Source organism: Natator depressus, chromosome 5 (genome assembly GCF_965152275.1).
Source record: "Natator depressus isolate rNatDep1 chromosome 5, rNatDep2.hap1, whole genome shotgun sequence".
Classification (NCBI taxonomy): domain Eukaryota; kingdom Metazoa; phylum Chordata; order Testudines; family Cheloniidae; genus Natator; species Natator depressus.
The window spans coordinates 60,439,502-60,456,916 of NC_134238.1; the positions used below are offsets into that span (position 1 = coordinate 60,439,502).

The window sequence follows — 17,415 nt, forward strand, 5'->3', positions numbered from 1 at the left end:
ATCACGTACATGTAATTCAGATGCACTTTCTGGGGATACAGTGACTTAAAAATGAGCATCTGAAATTTTCAAAGGTATATAATTGTGTGTGTGTGTCCATCCTCTGACTGACTTGGTCATAGGGGTATCATGTTTCCATAGGCACTTTTTATCCTGGCAGCACCATCTCCTCGATCACTTGACAAATGGGAAACTGAGGCACAGAGACCAAGTGACTTGCCCAAGGTCACACAGGAATTACATAGTGGAGATGGAATTGAACTCAGATCTCCCATGTCCCAGGCCAGCACTTCAACCATTGAGCCATCCTTCCTTTCTTAATGATAAAAAGTACAAACAGTGAAGAACGCATGAATATTCACAGAATTTGCCACTTTAAAATTCTTCATAGTCAGAGATGCTTGTGGCTCTTTATAATCAGTATAGAAACCAAACATCAAATTATCAGGTAATGCTGTTCTGTTCATCTGTTTACCAAATACCCTAAATACAATTGCTTAGTAAATACTTTTTGTTTCGTGTACCCTTGTGTGTATTTGGGTTCAGATTTTTAGTGAAATAAATCTGGTTTCTTTGCCTGTGGCAGTAATGCCTATACACCAGAAAACCACAGCATCTAAGGCCCTTAGCAACAGCAATCCCTTTTTGGTATCCTGTCAGCCAGTATTCCACTACAGGATGGTTTATCTCTTTGGAGACAGCTAAAATTGTCAATCATAAAGCAGATAACCCAGAAAGGCTTTCTTTGCTCCTTTAGAATCTTGAAAGTTTCTTTCCTGTAGCAGGGATGAGCAACACTGGGAACACCTATCTTTTTGGAAGTTAGTGTTTTCTGTTTACACCTACTTTTCTTAGTAGCAGTAAAGGTTTCAATTAGTTTTAAGTTTATTTTCTCCTGTATATTCATTTATGCATTTTTCATTCTTCATTTTATTCATAAATAGGCTTATTTCTTCCAGACCCATGAAAGAAGCAGAACAGACAAAGTAATAATGTTCTTTCTAGCTCCGTATCTTTGAAGTCCATGATCTTTTACTTTTTTTCTCCAAAATAGAACTGCTATCTGTGGAGAGCCTAACATATCACTTTGACCCAGAATACCCACAGGAAGCAGATTTTTTTGAAGATGTTAGAAGGTGCCATTTTTACATAGTCACTTTTTGGACTATAACTACATGTTAAACTTTTTTTCTTCAGATGACAGCTGGGAGCGCATATGTTATAAAGCAACAGCTCTCACAGTCGGATGCTAATGGACTCTCCTATTCAGCAAGTTTTTCAGTATCCTTTCTGAGGGCCCAGTTGCCCTTTATGGTGATTGGGCTGGATGGAGTCATAGAGTTCTCTTCTAAAAACAGAATATCTATGGCAGGGGTCCCCAACGCTGTGCCTGCGGGCGCAGTGGCGCCCGCCGGGGCAGTTGTGTACGCCCGCAGGACACCATGCCGCCGAAATGCTGCCGCCGAGCGCGGCCACCTGAGAACCCCCCGCCGAAATGCCGCTGGCGAGGCTTCTTTCCGCTGCCCACAACAGTCTGTTGGGAATACGAATGTGCTATTCCCACAGAAAGGTTGGGGACCACTGATCTGTGGAATGCTTAATCTTGCATTTCGGCAGTTTTTGGAGAGGTGGAATTTTTCTCTCATATAAGCAAGTACTATAAATTTCTAGGAGAGCAGCTACTGAACAACTGGAACCTATGTAAGAATTATCAAGACCCGAGAAATTTGTGGATATGTGATCTTTTTTTCTCTTTCAGAATAGTTTCCAAATTTTGATCAGGTATATGTGTAGGATATTTATGGATACTTTAGCGTACAGTTCTTGACCTGTAGATACTAGGCTTTCACTAGGGAAGATTTCACTTGTTTTTTTAACTTGAATTTTTTTATACTTTATGTGTGTTTCAGTAATGGCTTTCTTCCTCTCAGTCTAGATTTTTCTACTTGATCTTGCAGGAAACTTTTGATTTAACATTTTAGATGTTGCTGTAGTTTCCTTGGCAATTAGAGATATCAAATATAAATTCAATCCAGAATCCGAAGGAGAAGAAGTTGGTTTGTAAAGGAAGATCTTGAAACACAAGTATCTTCCACAATAGATAACTTTTATTTTAGAAAGTGTTATAAAAATAAAATCTAATTTCTTCACAGTATCCTAGGATTTTAAGGAAGAGAGCGCCATATGCCAAAGAACAAACTTATTTTATACTGTTGAGAGCATACATACTAGGGAGGTGAGCATAGTATAAAACCCTAAATAGATTAGAGTTTTCAAAATTTTAGAACAGATTTTAATAGAAAAGTTGTGTCCCATTCACATTTGTGAAGCTTACCTCCTCTCAAATTTAGCAGCATTTCTGTGGAAACTACAGCAATTGCTTACATGGAAAAGTAATATTAGGAAAATACTTTAATGTAGTTTCTAGTCCTTTTAATATAATAGGAAGGAGCCAACACTATGTTATCAGCCAGCTCTTTGCAGGCCGCTAATGGCCCAAGGACAGTAGTTTGAGAACCTTGGGACTAGAAAACATAACAGGGAAAACACAGAAAACGAAAATCTAAATAAACTGATTTTGGTAGAAATGTCCTCCCCCTTCCCTGTTCTGCCTCGTGTGTAAATTGCTTTAAGTAGCTGATCCTTTAAGGCATCATTCAAAATGTCAAATAACTGATATATTAGGAGAAATTAACATAGTTAAATGCCTGATTCTGTGCTTAAACAGAATCTTTTCTGAAATTGTCCATACAAAGTTTATACAGGACCTTGAGTTAAGTTCGTCTTGATATTTTTGAAGCAGTCGAGGGAATTTAGACTTTTTTCTATGACATGCACATATCTAAATTGCCTAGACTTGTTTGAGGCTCTAAATCAAGATATGCTGGCCTTATCTTGCAAAATCCTGATAAAGTCAACATTACATCAGTGCACAGGGTTGACTATTGCAGAGTTATAATTTGTGCTGAAAAATCTAAGTAACAAAAGTGCTGTGAAATACTTTTTTCTATAAAACTGAATTGTTGGGCATGGGCATTCTTTTATCTGTCCATGAAGTCCCATGCACATTAATTTATACGTAATAATATGGACCAAAAAGCTATTCCATGCCTTAAGGATGTAACTTGGTTTTGTCATAGGTGCTTTCCAATGGGAATTGTTGGAAGAAGATATAAAAAAGAAGTTGAAAGACCCAGGAGAAGTTGAGCTCATGCTTGAGAAAGTTAAATGTATCCTGAAAACTCCAGGAAAGGTCAATTGCCATTATTTTCTTTTGTAATCACTTTTAGCATAGAATAGCTGGATTCATGAAAAATAACTTTTCATAATGATCTTTGTTGTACAAGTATTGTGGTTTGCAGAATCTTGTCTGTCAGCTGTTTTTTAAAAATAAATATAACAACTTAAATGTATTTTGTAGCCATGTTGATCCCAGGATATTAGAGAAACGAGGTGGGTGAGGTAACATCTTTTGTTGGACCAACTTCTGTTGGTGAGAGAGACGCTCAGAAGTTGGTCCAATAAAAAGATGTTACCTCTCCCCCCGTTGTATAATAACATAGGTGCACTTCCAAAGCACAGTATTACTGTAAGTTTGATCAGTGAAGTCTACATAACAGTAGGTTACTTAAAACGATTAATAATACTTTCTCCATCACAGTCTGCCCACCAGTATTAACAGTAATTCAGATGTAATAGAGGAAAGCTCTGCCATTATGTGTATCTACCAGAAGTTCTGCCTCTCTAACAGAAATCAGGAGGTGGTTTCTTTAAGTGGGTGTTGTGAAGTAAATATCTGTCTACTAATAATTTATATTTGAACCAGAGTTACTTCACAGGGAAATATAGTTCACATGAAAATAAGTGTATTAGTCAAAAATACATAGTGGTCTAATTTTAAACAGCTCTTAAATAAATTTACCTCCTCCCTGCTACTGCAAAGCTTATACAAAGGTTTTTTTTATTGACTTAAATGGGAAGTGGGTTGTACCCTAAATTGAGTGTGTTAAACCTCCCCCCGCCCCAAGACAAAATGTGAATCAACAAGTCAGTTAGCTTTTGTGAATAGAAGTTGCTGCTCTCTGAATGGCAAAATTGCCAACTCCAAGCATTCAAAGGTTATGAGCCAAACCCAAATATTCATGAAATTGGTTTAAAAATAATCCAATATGTATTTTTTGATGGGAACAAAAAAAACTCATGATTTTTATTTGCCTTTTGGTTTTTGAACCTTAAGTGTGCACTTGCTTAGCACTGTCAAGCTTTACTTCCCAGTCATGAGAGCTAGACACATACTTTTTTAAAAATGAAAGTTGAAGCTCTCACAAGCTCTTGATTTCATATTTGGGGCTTTAAGAAAAGCACTAAATATACCGAGACTCACAATAAAATTGCAAGAGTTGACAACAGTGCAACTGACAGGTGGAGGGTGCTTGAAAGGGAGTCCTTCTTTGTAAAGCTCCATGGCTAGGCATCTCTGCACGCTGACCCGTCCGCAGGTGCCATTGGCCACAGTTCCTGGCCAATGGGAGCTGCGGGGACAGCATGAAGAGTGGAGCCCCCTGGCTACCCTTATGCGTAGGAGCTGGAGCGAGGCCATGCCGCTGCTTCCGGGAGCCGCGTGGAGTGGCCCCCGACCCTGCTCCCCAGCTGGAGCACCGGAGCGGAGCTATGCTGTTGCTTCTGGGAGCATGTGGAGCGGCCCCCGACCCTGCTCCCCGGCTGGAGCGGGGCAAGCCCCAGATCCCGCTCCCCAGCGGGAGCTTGAGGGCTGGAGAAAATGGCTGGCTGGCCGCATTTTGCCTACCCCTGTCTTAAATGGACCTTTTATTTCTCTTGCTTCCCTGACTGGCAGATGGAAGGGGCATGGAAAGAGAGAGAAGACTCCTATTGAAAAGAGAATCTTTTAAATTGGTACTCCCTCTGGCCCCTCTAGCTGCTCTGGATATATAGTCGGGTTTTCTTGTAAAAATAAAAAATATTACATAAATTAGATCAGATTTTAAATATCAGTTGAGCCCTGTTTAATTAAACTTCATTCAGGAAAATTAGCAGTATGATTTTAATTACTATTATTTTTAATTTGGTTTCCCTTCTTAATTACTTATATAGAACTTAATTTATGAATTTTAGCTTTACGTAAAGTTTCTAAATTCATAAAAATTATTTGAAATCAATAATTGAAATCAAAGCGAAAGAATTAGCTTTTGAGGAGGGATTTGAAGGGAGAAAGTGAGGGCACTTTGGTTTGGTTTACACTACCAATTTAGGTCAGTATAACTATGTCACTCAGGTGTGGAAAATCCACACCCCTGAGCGATACAGTTATCTGACCTAACTCCCAGTGTAGACAGTGCTATATTGATGGGAGAGTTTCTCCCATCGACATAGCTACTGCCTCTCAGGGAGATGAAGTACCTATGCTGATGGGAGACGCTCTCCTGTCAGCGTAGGTAGTGTCTTCACTAAATGCTACAGCAGCGCTGCTGCAGTTGTGCCACTGCAATGCTGTAAGTGTAGAAAAGCCTTTGGTTTGCAGGAGAGGGGTATCGTTGCAGATGTAGGCTGTAGTGTACTGGGAAAAAAACACAAAGGTATAAGTGGGAGCAGGAGACAAAGGGAATAATGACATGAGGAATGGTCTAATCACAAGCTGACATGAGATGTAGAAATGGGAGCTTTAACAATGAGGATGAGCAATTACAGCTTTTCAAAGGAAGAGACAAGGAACCAGTGAAGGGTCTTGAGAAGGGTAAAGACATGACTGAAATGGCAAAAAGATTTTTATAGCTTTTTATGTTGAAAAGGTGAGAGATGAAATGACTGGAGTGGAAGAGTTTACAGTGGTCCAAATGAGAGAGAGAACAGTGGTATGAAACAGGTTGTGATAATGGGGGTTGTAGAGAGAGAGAGAGGCAGATTTTAGAAATGTTACAGCAGAAGCAGTAGGTTTTGTCAAGATTTTTGTATGTGGGCGGAGAACAAAAAAGGTGCTAGGGATCTTCAAGATTATAAATTTGAGAGATGGGGAGGATAGTGGAGTTGTCAACAGTGATGGAAAAAGGAATTAGGAGGAAAGATGAGAATCATTGCATTTCATGGTAGAAACAATATGCAACACCCATGTACAACTAGGAGGCAATTATACATGTCAGTATCTTTGTCTTGCAGGTGAATAGTGCCAAGAATTGCAGATCTCATCAGACAGCAAGACCCTTGCAGTTATGTGATACTTCTCTCAGGCTTTTTTTTAATACACATGTGTTAGCTGATGTCATCTTCCAAATACAAGGTACAGTGTCTCAGTTTTTCCTTGTTTTTTTCATAGATACTAAGGTCAGAAGGGACCATTATGATCATCTAGTCTGACCTCCTGCACAAAGCAGGCCACAGAATCTCACCCACCCACTCCTGAAAAACCTCACCTATGTCTGAGCTATTGAAGTCCTCAAATCGTGGTTTAAAGACTTCAAGGAGCAGAGAATCCTCCAGCAAGTGACCTGTGCCCCATGCTACAGCGGAAGGCGAAAAACCTCCAGGGCCCCTTCCAATCTGCCCTGGAGGAAAATTCCTTCCCGACCCCAAATATGGCGATCAGCTAAACCCTGAGCATATGGGCAAGATTCACCAGCCAGATACTACAGAAAATTCTTTCCTGGGTAATTCAGAATAAAAGCTTTGTAATAAAAATATTATGAGCTACCAACAGCTTATATGTCTGCCCAGAAATATGCTTAATCAGATCATGCTTCCCAGCCCATATGGGCTCCCAAGGCACATGAGGGTTAGCTCTTTTTACTGCAGGCAAAGCTATACAGTAAATGGGAAGACATAAAGTAGGAAGCTGGAAAAAGTGTAACTTGCTGCCTCATGAGCTGAAAAGTTTGTGACGAAGCTACTTAGAGAAAACAGCACGAGCAGTTGCAGTAGAAGCAGCTAAGTTAGCTGGAGATGAAAGAACACCTTTTGCTAAATTTAGAATGTGCACAAGCATCGTAAGTCTAAATTTAGAACAGAGCTGGAAGGCTTTGAGATCTGATTCCCAGTTTGGCAAAGTGCCGCTGCTGGGATGCTGCTGACAGCACCTGCACTGAGCGAGGAATGCATCAGTGCTCGCAGCCATCACGTGGAAAAGGAAAGAAGAAAAGAAACTCTGGTGATCTTCTTCCCCCTCAACTCCCTGGGATGGGGGGAAGATGCTTGTGGCAGGTTGTCAAGGTTCCTTCCCCACTCTGAACTCTAGGGTACAGATGTGGGGACCTGCATGAAAGACCCCCTAAGCTTATTCTTGCCAGCTTAGGTTAAAAATTCCCCAAGGCACAGATTTCTTTCTTGCCTTGGGAACCAGCTTAGGTTAAAAACCTGGTATACTGCCACCACCAAGTGATTTAAATAAAGAACAGGGAAAGAGACCACTTGGAGACATCGTCCCCAAAAATATCCCCCCAAGCCCTACACCCCCTTTCCTGGCAAAGGCTTGATAAAAATCCTCACCAATTTGTACAGGTGAACACAGACCCAAACCCTTGGATCTTAAGAACAATGAAAAATCAATCCGGTTCTTAAAAGAAGAGTTTTAGTTAAAGAAAAGGTAAAAGAATCACCTCTGTAAAATCAGGATGGTAAATATTTTACAGGGTAACCAGATTCAAAACATAGAGAATCCCTCTAGGCAAAACCTTAAGTTACAAAAAGACACAAAAACAGGAATACACATTCCCTCCAGCACAGCGAATTTCACAAGCCAAAAAACAAAAGAAAATCTAACGCATTACTTACTAACTTTAGAGGAGCTGGAAGGCTTGCATCCTTGATCTGTTCCCAGCAAAGGTATCACACAGACAGACAAAATCCTTTGTCCCCCCCCCCCCCCCCCAGATTTGAAAGAATCTTGTCCCCTCATTGGCCGTTTTGGGTCAGGTGCCAGCGAGGTTACCGTAGTTTCTTAACCCTTTACAGGTGAAAGGATTTTGCCTCTGGCCAGGAGGGATTTTATAGCACTGTATACAGAAAGGTGGTTACCCTTCCCTTTACATTTACGACACAGGCAGACCCTTCCATTCAGACACCATCTGCTTCCCTGACAACAGGCATAGGTCTCCCCTCTTATCTCCTATTTAGATAAGTCTTCTGAGAAATGGGCAGTCACCTTTCAAAACCTCATTTTTGTAGATTGTTTTTCTCATTCAAAAAATGCAATTTGTTCAGTTCAGGGCTCCAGGCAGGCTAATAGCCAGCCAAACAAATGTGTGTGTGTGGCTGGGGGCAGTGTATGAGTTGGGTAGGAGCATATTGCCTGTGCTCCCTCCCTCCATTTGTATCATAACACCACCAGTAAAAGTACTTAGCTTTTATCTAGCACTTTTTATCCATAGATCTCAAAGCACTTTAAAATGGAGGCCAATATCGTCATCCCATTTTACAGATGGGGAAACTGAGGTTCGGGGGTTTGAAGAAGTGACTTGCCTAAGGTCATCCAGAAAACCAGTGGCAGAGACAAGGATTGACTCTAGGTCTCCTGTGTTCAAAACCAGTGCCCCATTCACTCATCAAGACCGGTTATAAATACTGCAACTTGGATGTGATCAGAGTGGGACATCTATCCTGACATAAAATTAATCTTCAGGACACTATCCACTGTGATTTTCCTCAGGGGATTTTGACATTTCCAATGAATATCCTTCATTTTTCAAGACTTTTAAGGGGGATTATAGTTAAAATTATTTTGATCCTGTGTTATTTATCCTGCTCCCCTCACTCATACCCCAGAGAGGACAGTGAACTAGAGAAAGCAGAGCTTATTCCTGCCCTCGCCCTTGAAGGGATAAATCTTCCTTCAGTGGTAAGGCAGGTTTAGCTAGGACAACCCTAGCAAGGTCCTAGGACTCAAGTCCTGAGTGCTTGTTGATCTGAGTGAGACTGATTTGTTGAGTGGACAGAAGGAGGGGCTGGGCTCAAACGTCATCCCAGAGTCTTGTGTGCAGCATAGACATACTGTTGAAACCCTTTCCTATCCCCCTAGCGAGTCACTGCTGCGGCTCCCATTTCAGATTTCTTTGCCTGGGGAGTCCTTATTTAATCAGCCAAGTGTATTTGTCTGGCACTTCAGGAGCAGATGCTGAGTTTTGCTCTTAACAACACTAAGGTATTCAGTTTACTTAAAAACATTACAGACTTGTAGAGTTGCCTGCCTCCAAAGATCTTAAAATACTGTACAAATATATGTTAAGCTTCACAACAGCCTTGCAGAGGTTAGTTGGATTGCCTAAGGTCACCCAGAGATTCAGTGGCAGAGCCAGAGGTCCAAAGCTGTAGTGTTGACCTGCTCTAACCCTGGCAGACTGAAGAATGTCATGTCCAGAAGAATATTGAAAATGGATATTGCTCCCTAACGCCCTGGTGGTTCTCATGGGAGGGAAAAACCCCTCAAGTGGAGAATTTCCTTCCCCCCCCCCAATTGATTTCTCTGTGGCTAATTAGAAGCGTTTGTATTAAATACTAAATATTGATTTCTTTAGTATCTTTTGTTGTTTCATATTTCAGAAAACTTGTACTGACATTCTCTTGACAAGGAAAGCTCATGTTAATGACTCACCTGCACGGATAGCCCCACAACCAATTAAGAAATTCCCTGCTATCTTAATGAACCTTAAATATTTTAGAGGCCGAGTAATATCTTCTGAAGCTCTTTCCAGAAGGAGATTATGAAAGGAAAATTCCTTCTTGATTTTAGTTTGTGGTGATGGTATAGCCATGTTGGTTCCAGGATATTAGTGAGACAAAGGTGGGTGAGGTAATTATCTTTTATTGAACCAGCTCCTGTTGGTGAAATAGACAAGCTTTCAAGCTCTTCTTCAGCTCTGGGAAAGGTACTCAGGGCTTGCCTACATTTAAAACGCTACAGTGGCACAGCAATCCCATCTAGTATTTAGCTCTGACACTGAGTAAGTTTCCCAGACCTGAAGAAGAGCTCTGTGTAAGCTTGAAAGCTTGTCTCTCTCACCAACAGAAGTTAGTCCAGTAAAATATATTATCTCACCCACCTTGTCTCTCTAATATCCTGGGACCAACAGTGCTACATCACAGGTGGAAAAGATTGGTTAGCATAAACAGCACATAATAAGGGACTATAGGAGGGCCCCCCTTGGTCCTGTCTCTGCTTTGCTCCAAAAATCACTCAGAGACTTTCTGACTCAGCAGTCACTGGTGCAGTTTATTTACACAATGTAAACCCACCACCTCTCACCATATATCGCTGGGGGTTCCAGCCTGAGGGGCTTTTCTTTCTTGCAGCCAGGGGGGAATAGCTACCCCTCTCCTTCCACTCTCTGGCTTCCCACTCCCCTCCCTTCTTCCCTCTGAGCCTGTATATAGCCTCAGGCTAATCAGCCTGGCAGCTGTTCCGCCTCTGCCAGTCAGGCTCAGGTTCCTCGAATCAGCTCCAATTCACCTCCCTTAATTGGAGCTGGAGTGACAGAGGGCTGGCTCAGCAATTCCTGGTCAGCACCCTGTCACAGGGACCATTCAAGGGGAAATGGCCTATTAACAACCGTATAGTCATAGGACAAAAAAGAGGAAGTAGCATATTACAGATTGTTATAATAAAGCATAAATCCAGTGTCTTTATTAAGGCCATGGTTTTTAGAGTGTAGCCAAGTTATGAATTTAAGCTCCAAAGTTTGTCTTTTGAAGGTGTTGTGCAGGTTTCCTTTAAGGACGAGGACTGAGAGGTCATATATGGAGTGATGCTTTTGTGAGACGTGATATGGTGCGAAACAGTGTTTGTCTTTTATAATTTTTCTGTGTGAGTTAGTTTGAGAGTACAGTGATTGTCTGGTTTCACCCACATAGTTGCTTTTGGGGCATTTAGTGCACAGACAAGGTACACCATGTGTTGTGGTAGGTGTGCATAGGATCCATGATCACCATATAACTTTCCAATAAATTTCCACAGAAAAAAGAAACTTTTCTAAAAGCCAGTTATTAGCTTATAAAAAAAACAGCCCATCCAAATACTTTAAAATAAGGTAATGCCCAGTTCAGGTATCCATTTTAATGTACACCACTCCAGACACGTTACATTCGTACTTTTCATAGACTTTGCCCCGCTATGAATAATCCCATACGCCACCAAGAGGTACAGTAACACTATACATATACCACATTCCCCACAACAGCACTAGGACACAAAACTTGAACTTATCCTGGAAAATAACACCCCTCATACTTTTTAATGGAAAATAATACATCATACACTTCTTTCTTTGATTGGTGTCTAACAGTTATGTATGGTGATGTTGGGATTAAGGTTTTGCTTTATAGTGAGGAGTGTGCTGTTTGTATTATGTTGCTGTATCTATTGTAGGTGTAACTTGCTTTTTACGCACTTTTTTTCCTTTGGGATGTCATACAGATCTTGAAGATGAACAGATTTAAATGGCTAAAAATAACCTGTTAAAAGAATTTGCATAATTTTTCTAGCACTCTTAATAGTGAAGACTTAATTAAAATATTTAATGTTTAATATCTGATTGTTATTGAAGTGACTGTGAAGAGTACAGGCTAGCTCCTCTATCACCAGCTTTCTGCTTTGTGCAGCCTCTATGCCTGCTGAGAGAAACCTGGCTTGGGGGAATGCAGCCAGTTTTTTTAGTCCCTTCATGCTACTGGAGCAGCCCAGAGAGTTTGCCCATCTATGATTTAATACAATACAGGAGACCTTTTTAAGAAAATTGAATGGATAATTTGAAAGGCTATTAACTGTTAACTGAGCAGGATTGATTGTTTATGAAGATTTGTAAGTATTCTTTGGCAGAAGCCCAAAAAGGGACCAAATCACTGGATCTGTTTTCTCACTGCCTCTGAAGAATGTGTGCACCACAAAAGTAATGGCATACTCTAGATAACTTTCACAAGAACTAAATGCACTTATCCAGTAAAGGAACAGTTGCATGGAAAAAATAATGATACATCTGGGGCGTGCTGTTGCAAATCAGTATCAAACAAGATACTTATCTGAACACTAACAATTTTCCTGACTTGTCCACTCCTACCCCATATGCAAAAAAACCTCGCTCCAAAGACTAGACAATTGTTGATTTATTTTGTTTTCAACTTGAAACACCCAGGGTCAAATATGAAGATTTAATCCCTCAAAAATGGGTGCACGGAGAAAGGGGATTTTTTTCTGATGTTGTTTTCAGTATGCAATAAAAACAAAAGGACCTTTGATAATGAAAACAAAATACTAATGCAAAACTTGGCAACACAACAGTTTAGTTCTAAGTTCCGCTCTTAGGATACTCCTTGTGGGAAGCTGATGAAACAATAGCACCCACTACATATTTCCAAGAAAATATCACTGATGTATAAATTGACATTTACAAAGGAGCATGCCATCCATTACCAAAATGGCTACTTACTATTTTCACGAAGAGTAAGTTTTACTCTAATTTTCCAGTCACCGTTGTAGTAATTGATTTGATTTTTTAAGTAGGACAGTTAGAAAAGTTAAACTGTGCAATTAAGAAATTTTTATATATTGTGACAGGGCTTTGGTCATGATCCTGCAAACGTATGTGCTTAACATTAAGTATGTGAGCAGTTCCATTGAGTTTGCAGGATTTGGGCACCTAGACTATAAAAGTATTGGTACTTCAGTAAGTGTTGTTGAAACATTATACAAATACAGTGGCTCCCAGTTGAAAAAATACAGAAGGTTATTTAATTTCCTAAATACTGAATGTGTGTATGTATGCAAATATTTTTATATAATTTTATGTAGTATATCTTTTATTTAATGTGCACCTCTTACATATGTGTATGTATAGATATAAAATATATGCTATAGGTGTACCAATGTATTTAATGTGTGCTAATTAGATAATCTGAAAATATAAGCAAAGATTAATCATAACAGAACAGAAAGCAAACACCATTTACTGATGCCTATAAGAAATCAGTCAATTAGTGATGGTTAGGTTCAGAGGGAAATGAAGATTGTTAAACAGATTAGTTAAATGCTAATATATATACTTCTGTGAAAATTCTATATATTGACTATATAACTCCTCCCCACCCTTCAGACATTATCTGTCTTGTTAGGCCCTGATCCTATAACTTCTTGCATATGGGTGAATTACTGCACTTCTGTGGAGCCTATTCCCTTTAGTACAGTGCTGCACAGGTGCAGCAATCCACCTAGACTCAAAAAAATTGCAGGACTAGGGCCTTGATTATAAGCTTTTCAAAGAAAGGACTATACAGCACCTAATACAATGGGGTCCTGCCCTAATGAGACCATGTAGGTAATATAAATATTAAATAATAAAGCTGCATATGAGATAATGAGATAATATGTAGATATTATTATAAAACATCACAGATTTACTGAAATGTGAAATATTTCATTTAATTTGGGCTAAATTTGTATTTGCTGAAACTCCATTGACTTCTTGGCATTCCACCTTGGATGATTTGCCTTAGTGTGTTTGAATGTGATCTCACAAAGCTTTAGATCTCGCAAAGCTGTGATGCTCCTGAAGTCAACTTGGGAACTACTTGGGTATAGTGCAAATCCTTACACATGCCTTTTACTTGCATACAGAAGACACAATGGTCCAAATCCCTAGGTGGTGTAAATTGTCATATCTCCATTGACTTCAGTGGAGTGATGTCAGTTTATACCAGCTGAGGATCTGGCCTGAAGTGATAGGTACTTCTCTAACTTGCAAAACTGGTGTTGAGCACAGGCTGCAGTAATAAATGTCATAATTTTTTGTTTTAAATCTGACAGGTGCTACTGTACCAGCCCACAGAGCAGTCCTAGTGGCTCGCTGTGAAGTAATGGCAGCTATGTTTAATGGAAGTTATATAGAAGCAAATAGTTTTCTGGTTCCAGTTTATGGGGTTTCCAAAGATACTTTCCTCTCCTTTCTAGAGTATCTGTACACTGACTCCTGTTGTCCAGGTAAGCAAATGTAAAAATATCCTTATATCCTTTAACTCCTTGCATATTTCAGGCATATTTTTGCCCCCAGATTTTTTGGGCATAGAGGGGTAAAAGGGGGAAGTAAGGGGGAGGAGATACACCGGTGACTTTTCATTTCCCTGCCTCTGCAACATACTGAATGAAGGATTGAAGTTTTACACTTCTCTGTAAATTAATATTCATGTGTAATGCCAAAATAGAAAAATTAAGTGAAAAGTTGCTAGTCGTGTTCTTAACAGCTTCATCCTTTCACGTTTTGTGTCAAAACGACAGTGTTGTAAACAAAGTACACTGGGAAGAGTTTTGCATTACCAGGTACTTTAAATTCACTAGTAAAAGTGTATTTTCTGGTTAAGGATTTCTGTTGGCTAAAGATATTTCTTAGAAACTTTTTGTCTTAGGTGTAACTTTCTGAGGTACAACATGAAAATGAAGTTCTCTCCCCTTTAAAAAGGAAAACTTTTTATGTTTTTGTAAGTTATCAAAATATGATGCATTAGTGTATCATTACAATGAAATGTATTTATAATGGAATCAGGGTGAAGTAAAGAAAGAATTTACAAATTGTTTTATTCATCTTCTACTTAAGTAACACACTGAAAATTAAATCTTAAGTCATTTCAAGGCCATTCCAATGCCTGGAGGCCATTTTTTAGATCAAAACAATATTTAAACTGTATTTCTTTCTAGTCAGAGCTCCAGGTTAGTACAAAGTTGTTTCTCTTTGTCAAGTTTCATTTTTTTTAAAGCTTAAATCTGTCTAATCTCATAGTGTAGTTATAACAAAACCGGATGACTACACTGAGCTGGAATAAATCCCCAAAACAGATTTTGGTTAAAGTAATCTTGGTTTTATAAACTGTCATAAGGAATTTTTGAAAGTTTTACGTTGTAGTACTTAAATATTTCAAGTGACTCCACCTAGAGGACATGAATGAAAATTATTTTTAAAAAAATAATGCTCTTTATTTATTTTTTATTTTTCATCTCTCTGTCCAACACTACCTGCTTAAATGTTACCCTTGTACTTTACTGTTTGAAAAAAAGAGAAGGACCTTGCTATATTATGTCTGGTTTTTTTCATGAAACTTTGCATAATTTTACAAAAACAATTTTTTCTACACACAGCAAAATGATATAAATTGGAAGGTCAAATCCTAAATTCACTGAAGACTGCTCACTTGTGTGAGGCCAGCAATATTTGACCCACAGTTGACAACATAGGAAAGTTTAATAACAACATATTGCATTAGCTCATTCTTTTGGAAGATAAAATAGTGGTCACTCTTTTTAAAATTAAATACTTTTCTGCTAAAATAGAGTTCACCTGTCAAAAATTGTGAAATACAATACAGAAACATAAGAAGATCATCAGCACCACTTCGATTTTGTGTCTATTCCAAGCAAATTTAAGTGGTTACTGTAAAACTGATTTTGATCATCCTGCCAGTGAGATTGCGCTAACCATAAGTCGTGTTTGTTTTTTTCACCAGCCAGTATTTTGCAAGCCATGTCTCTCTTGATTTGTGCTGAGATGTACCAGGTATCCAGACTCCAGCATATCTGTGAGCTTTATATCATCACACAGCTGCAGAGTATGCCTAGTAGGGAATTAGCGTCTACAAGTCTCAGTGTTGTTAGCTTGCTCAGAAAAGCCAAGGTATGTATTGCTCATACATGGACATGTAATGTATGAGTGATGGAATTTCTTTAAAATTTTTTTTGTTGATATCAACTTTGATTTTTAACTGGACCTGAATTTTCTCAGTCCTAGTCTGCTTTGTGAGACTGTCATGGTGGCTGGCAGCTGCCTGTTTGCTGCTATTTCAAACACTTTGTGTTTTAGTTTACTCTTTTTGTAAATAGAAGTAATAATTAGAATATAATTTGTAATACACTGTAATTTTCTTTTAAAATTCTCCTGTATTACATCTGTTTTTCAGTAACCGTTCAGAGAGAGTATCCCCTCATCATTCCCACACAGATTTGGGATTCAAAAAACTATTAAAGTCAGCTTCTTCCTATGACATCTCTTACTGATTTCTCCCTTCATTTAATAGTAGATCAGCTGCAGTAGTAGCACCTGTGCTTGTTTGTAATTCTTCATCAGAGATTTATCACTGGAGGGAGGGGTCTAAGCAGCTGCTTCAACACCTACCTCAGCTAAGGAAGGTTGCCTTTAACAGCAGTTTTTAACAATTGGCACCATGCCCTGTTGTTAACGTGAAACAGTTTGCCTATCCCTATGGTAGTACATTTACTTCCACCTGACGTTCTGAGAATTTGTATGTTGTTGCCAGATTGTTGTGCTATATTTTCCCTCATTTATTTTTGCCATGGATACCATTCTTCATTTGCTATGCTGCTACTTTGACACTGGAAATCTTAAATTATGACTTCTGCTTTTTTCCTTCTGCTATCTTTTATCTGTTTTAGTCATGAACACTATTTGTATTCTGTTTCACTTCCCTTTTTTCCTTGCAGTTTCACAACTCTGACTGCCTTTCAACTTGGCTCCTTCATTTTATTGCCACTAACTACCTCATCTTCAGTCAAAAGCCTGAATTTCAAGATCTTTCAGGTAGTTAACCAATTCCAGTCTTTTAAAAACTAAAAAAAAACCCAACCTGTTCCATTGTATTTGGACTGAAGAATTAATGCTAAGTAATGCTGCTTCTGAGCCTATGAGGAGATAAATAAGACTTTGGAGAGATGTACTTAAGTGTGTTTATTTTATACATGGAAACAACTTGTAATCTTGATTCAAAGGACATGGTATTTAAACACCACATAAGAAGCATAAAAAATTTTTAAAGAAAAAATTTAGGATCTCTATAGCGCTCTGCAGTAGGTGATATAGCATATTATGAAACCAAATGATTAAATGGCACTTCATTCATGTAAGTAAATCCAAGTGACAAGGTAGTCATTCAAATTGGTTTAGGAAATAGAAGTGGAAGAGGTAAATTATATATAATTTTTTTTTTAAGCCAAACCTTGTGAGGTGTACCCACCCAGTTTGCTTTAAGAGAAATGTAGAAACCCACCTGCCTGGGGTTAATGGGAGTTGTATTAGCTCAGCACTTCTCACAATATGGCCCTATTGTACACTGCTGACATCTGTATTCTGCCTGTCCCTAGCCCAAGAAAATTGGCTGTGGACATCCTCTGATGCAATCTGATTCAGGAAATGCTGGGACACTGAGTTAGTAGGAAGGATGTATCTTGCCTAATTATGATGACCTAAAATTGTGTTTCAAAAAAAGTTATTTTTTAGGAAGATCACTAACAAAATCAAAAAACAAAAACAAAAAAGAAAAAAATTAAGCTAAACCCGCAACAAAAAGGAAATTCAGCAATAGGGCTTATTTTGTCCTATTTGTCCTTTTGTCACTATTAGAAGGCTTTTGGTGGTCTGTGTAAAA

General features: G+C 38.9%; 1 protein-coding gene across 2 annotated transcripts in view; it reads left to right on the top strand.

The window, feature by feature from the left end:
• RHOBTB3 (Rho related BTB domain containing 3) overlaps nt 1-17,415 on the top strand; it is a 73,680-nt gene that overhangs the window by 47,985 nt on the left and 8,280 nt on the right. For both annotated transcript variants that reach the window (XM_074952869.1, XM_074952870.1), the window contains 5 exons: nt 3,141-3,253; nt 6,172-6,292; nt 13,796-13,969; nt 15,484-15,650; nt 16,475-16,571. In XM_074952869.1, the coding sequence (XP_074808970.1) occupies nt 3,141-3,253; nt 6,172-6,292; nt 13,796-13,969; nt 15,484-15,650; nt 16,475-16,571 (672 nt within the window). The remainder of the gene's footprint in view (nt 1-3,140; nt 3,254-6,171; nt 6,293-13,795; nt 13,970-15,483; nt 15,651-16,474; nt 16,572-17,415) is intronic.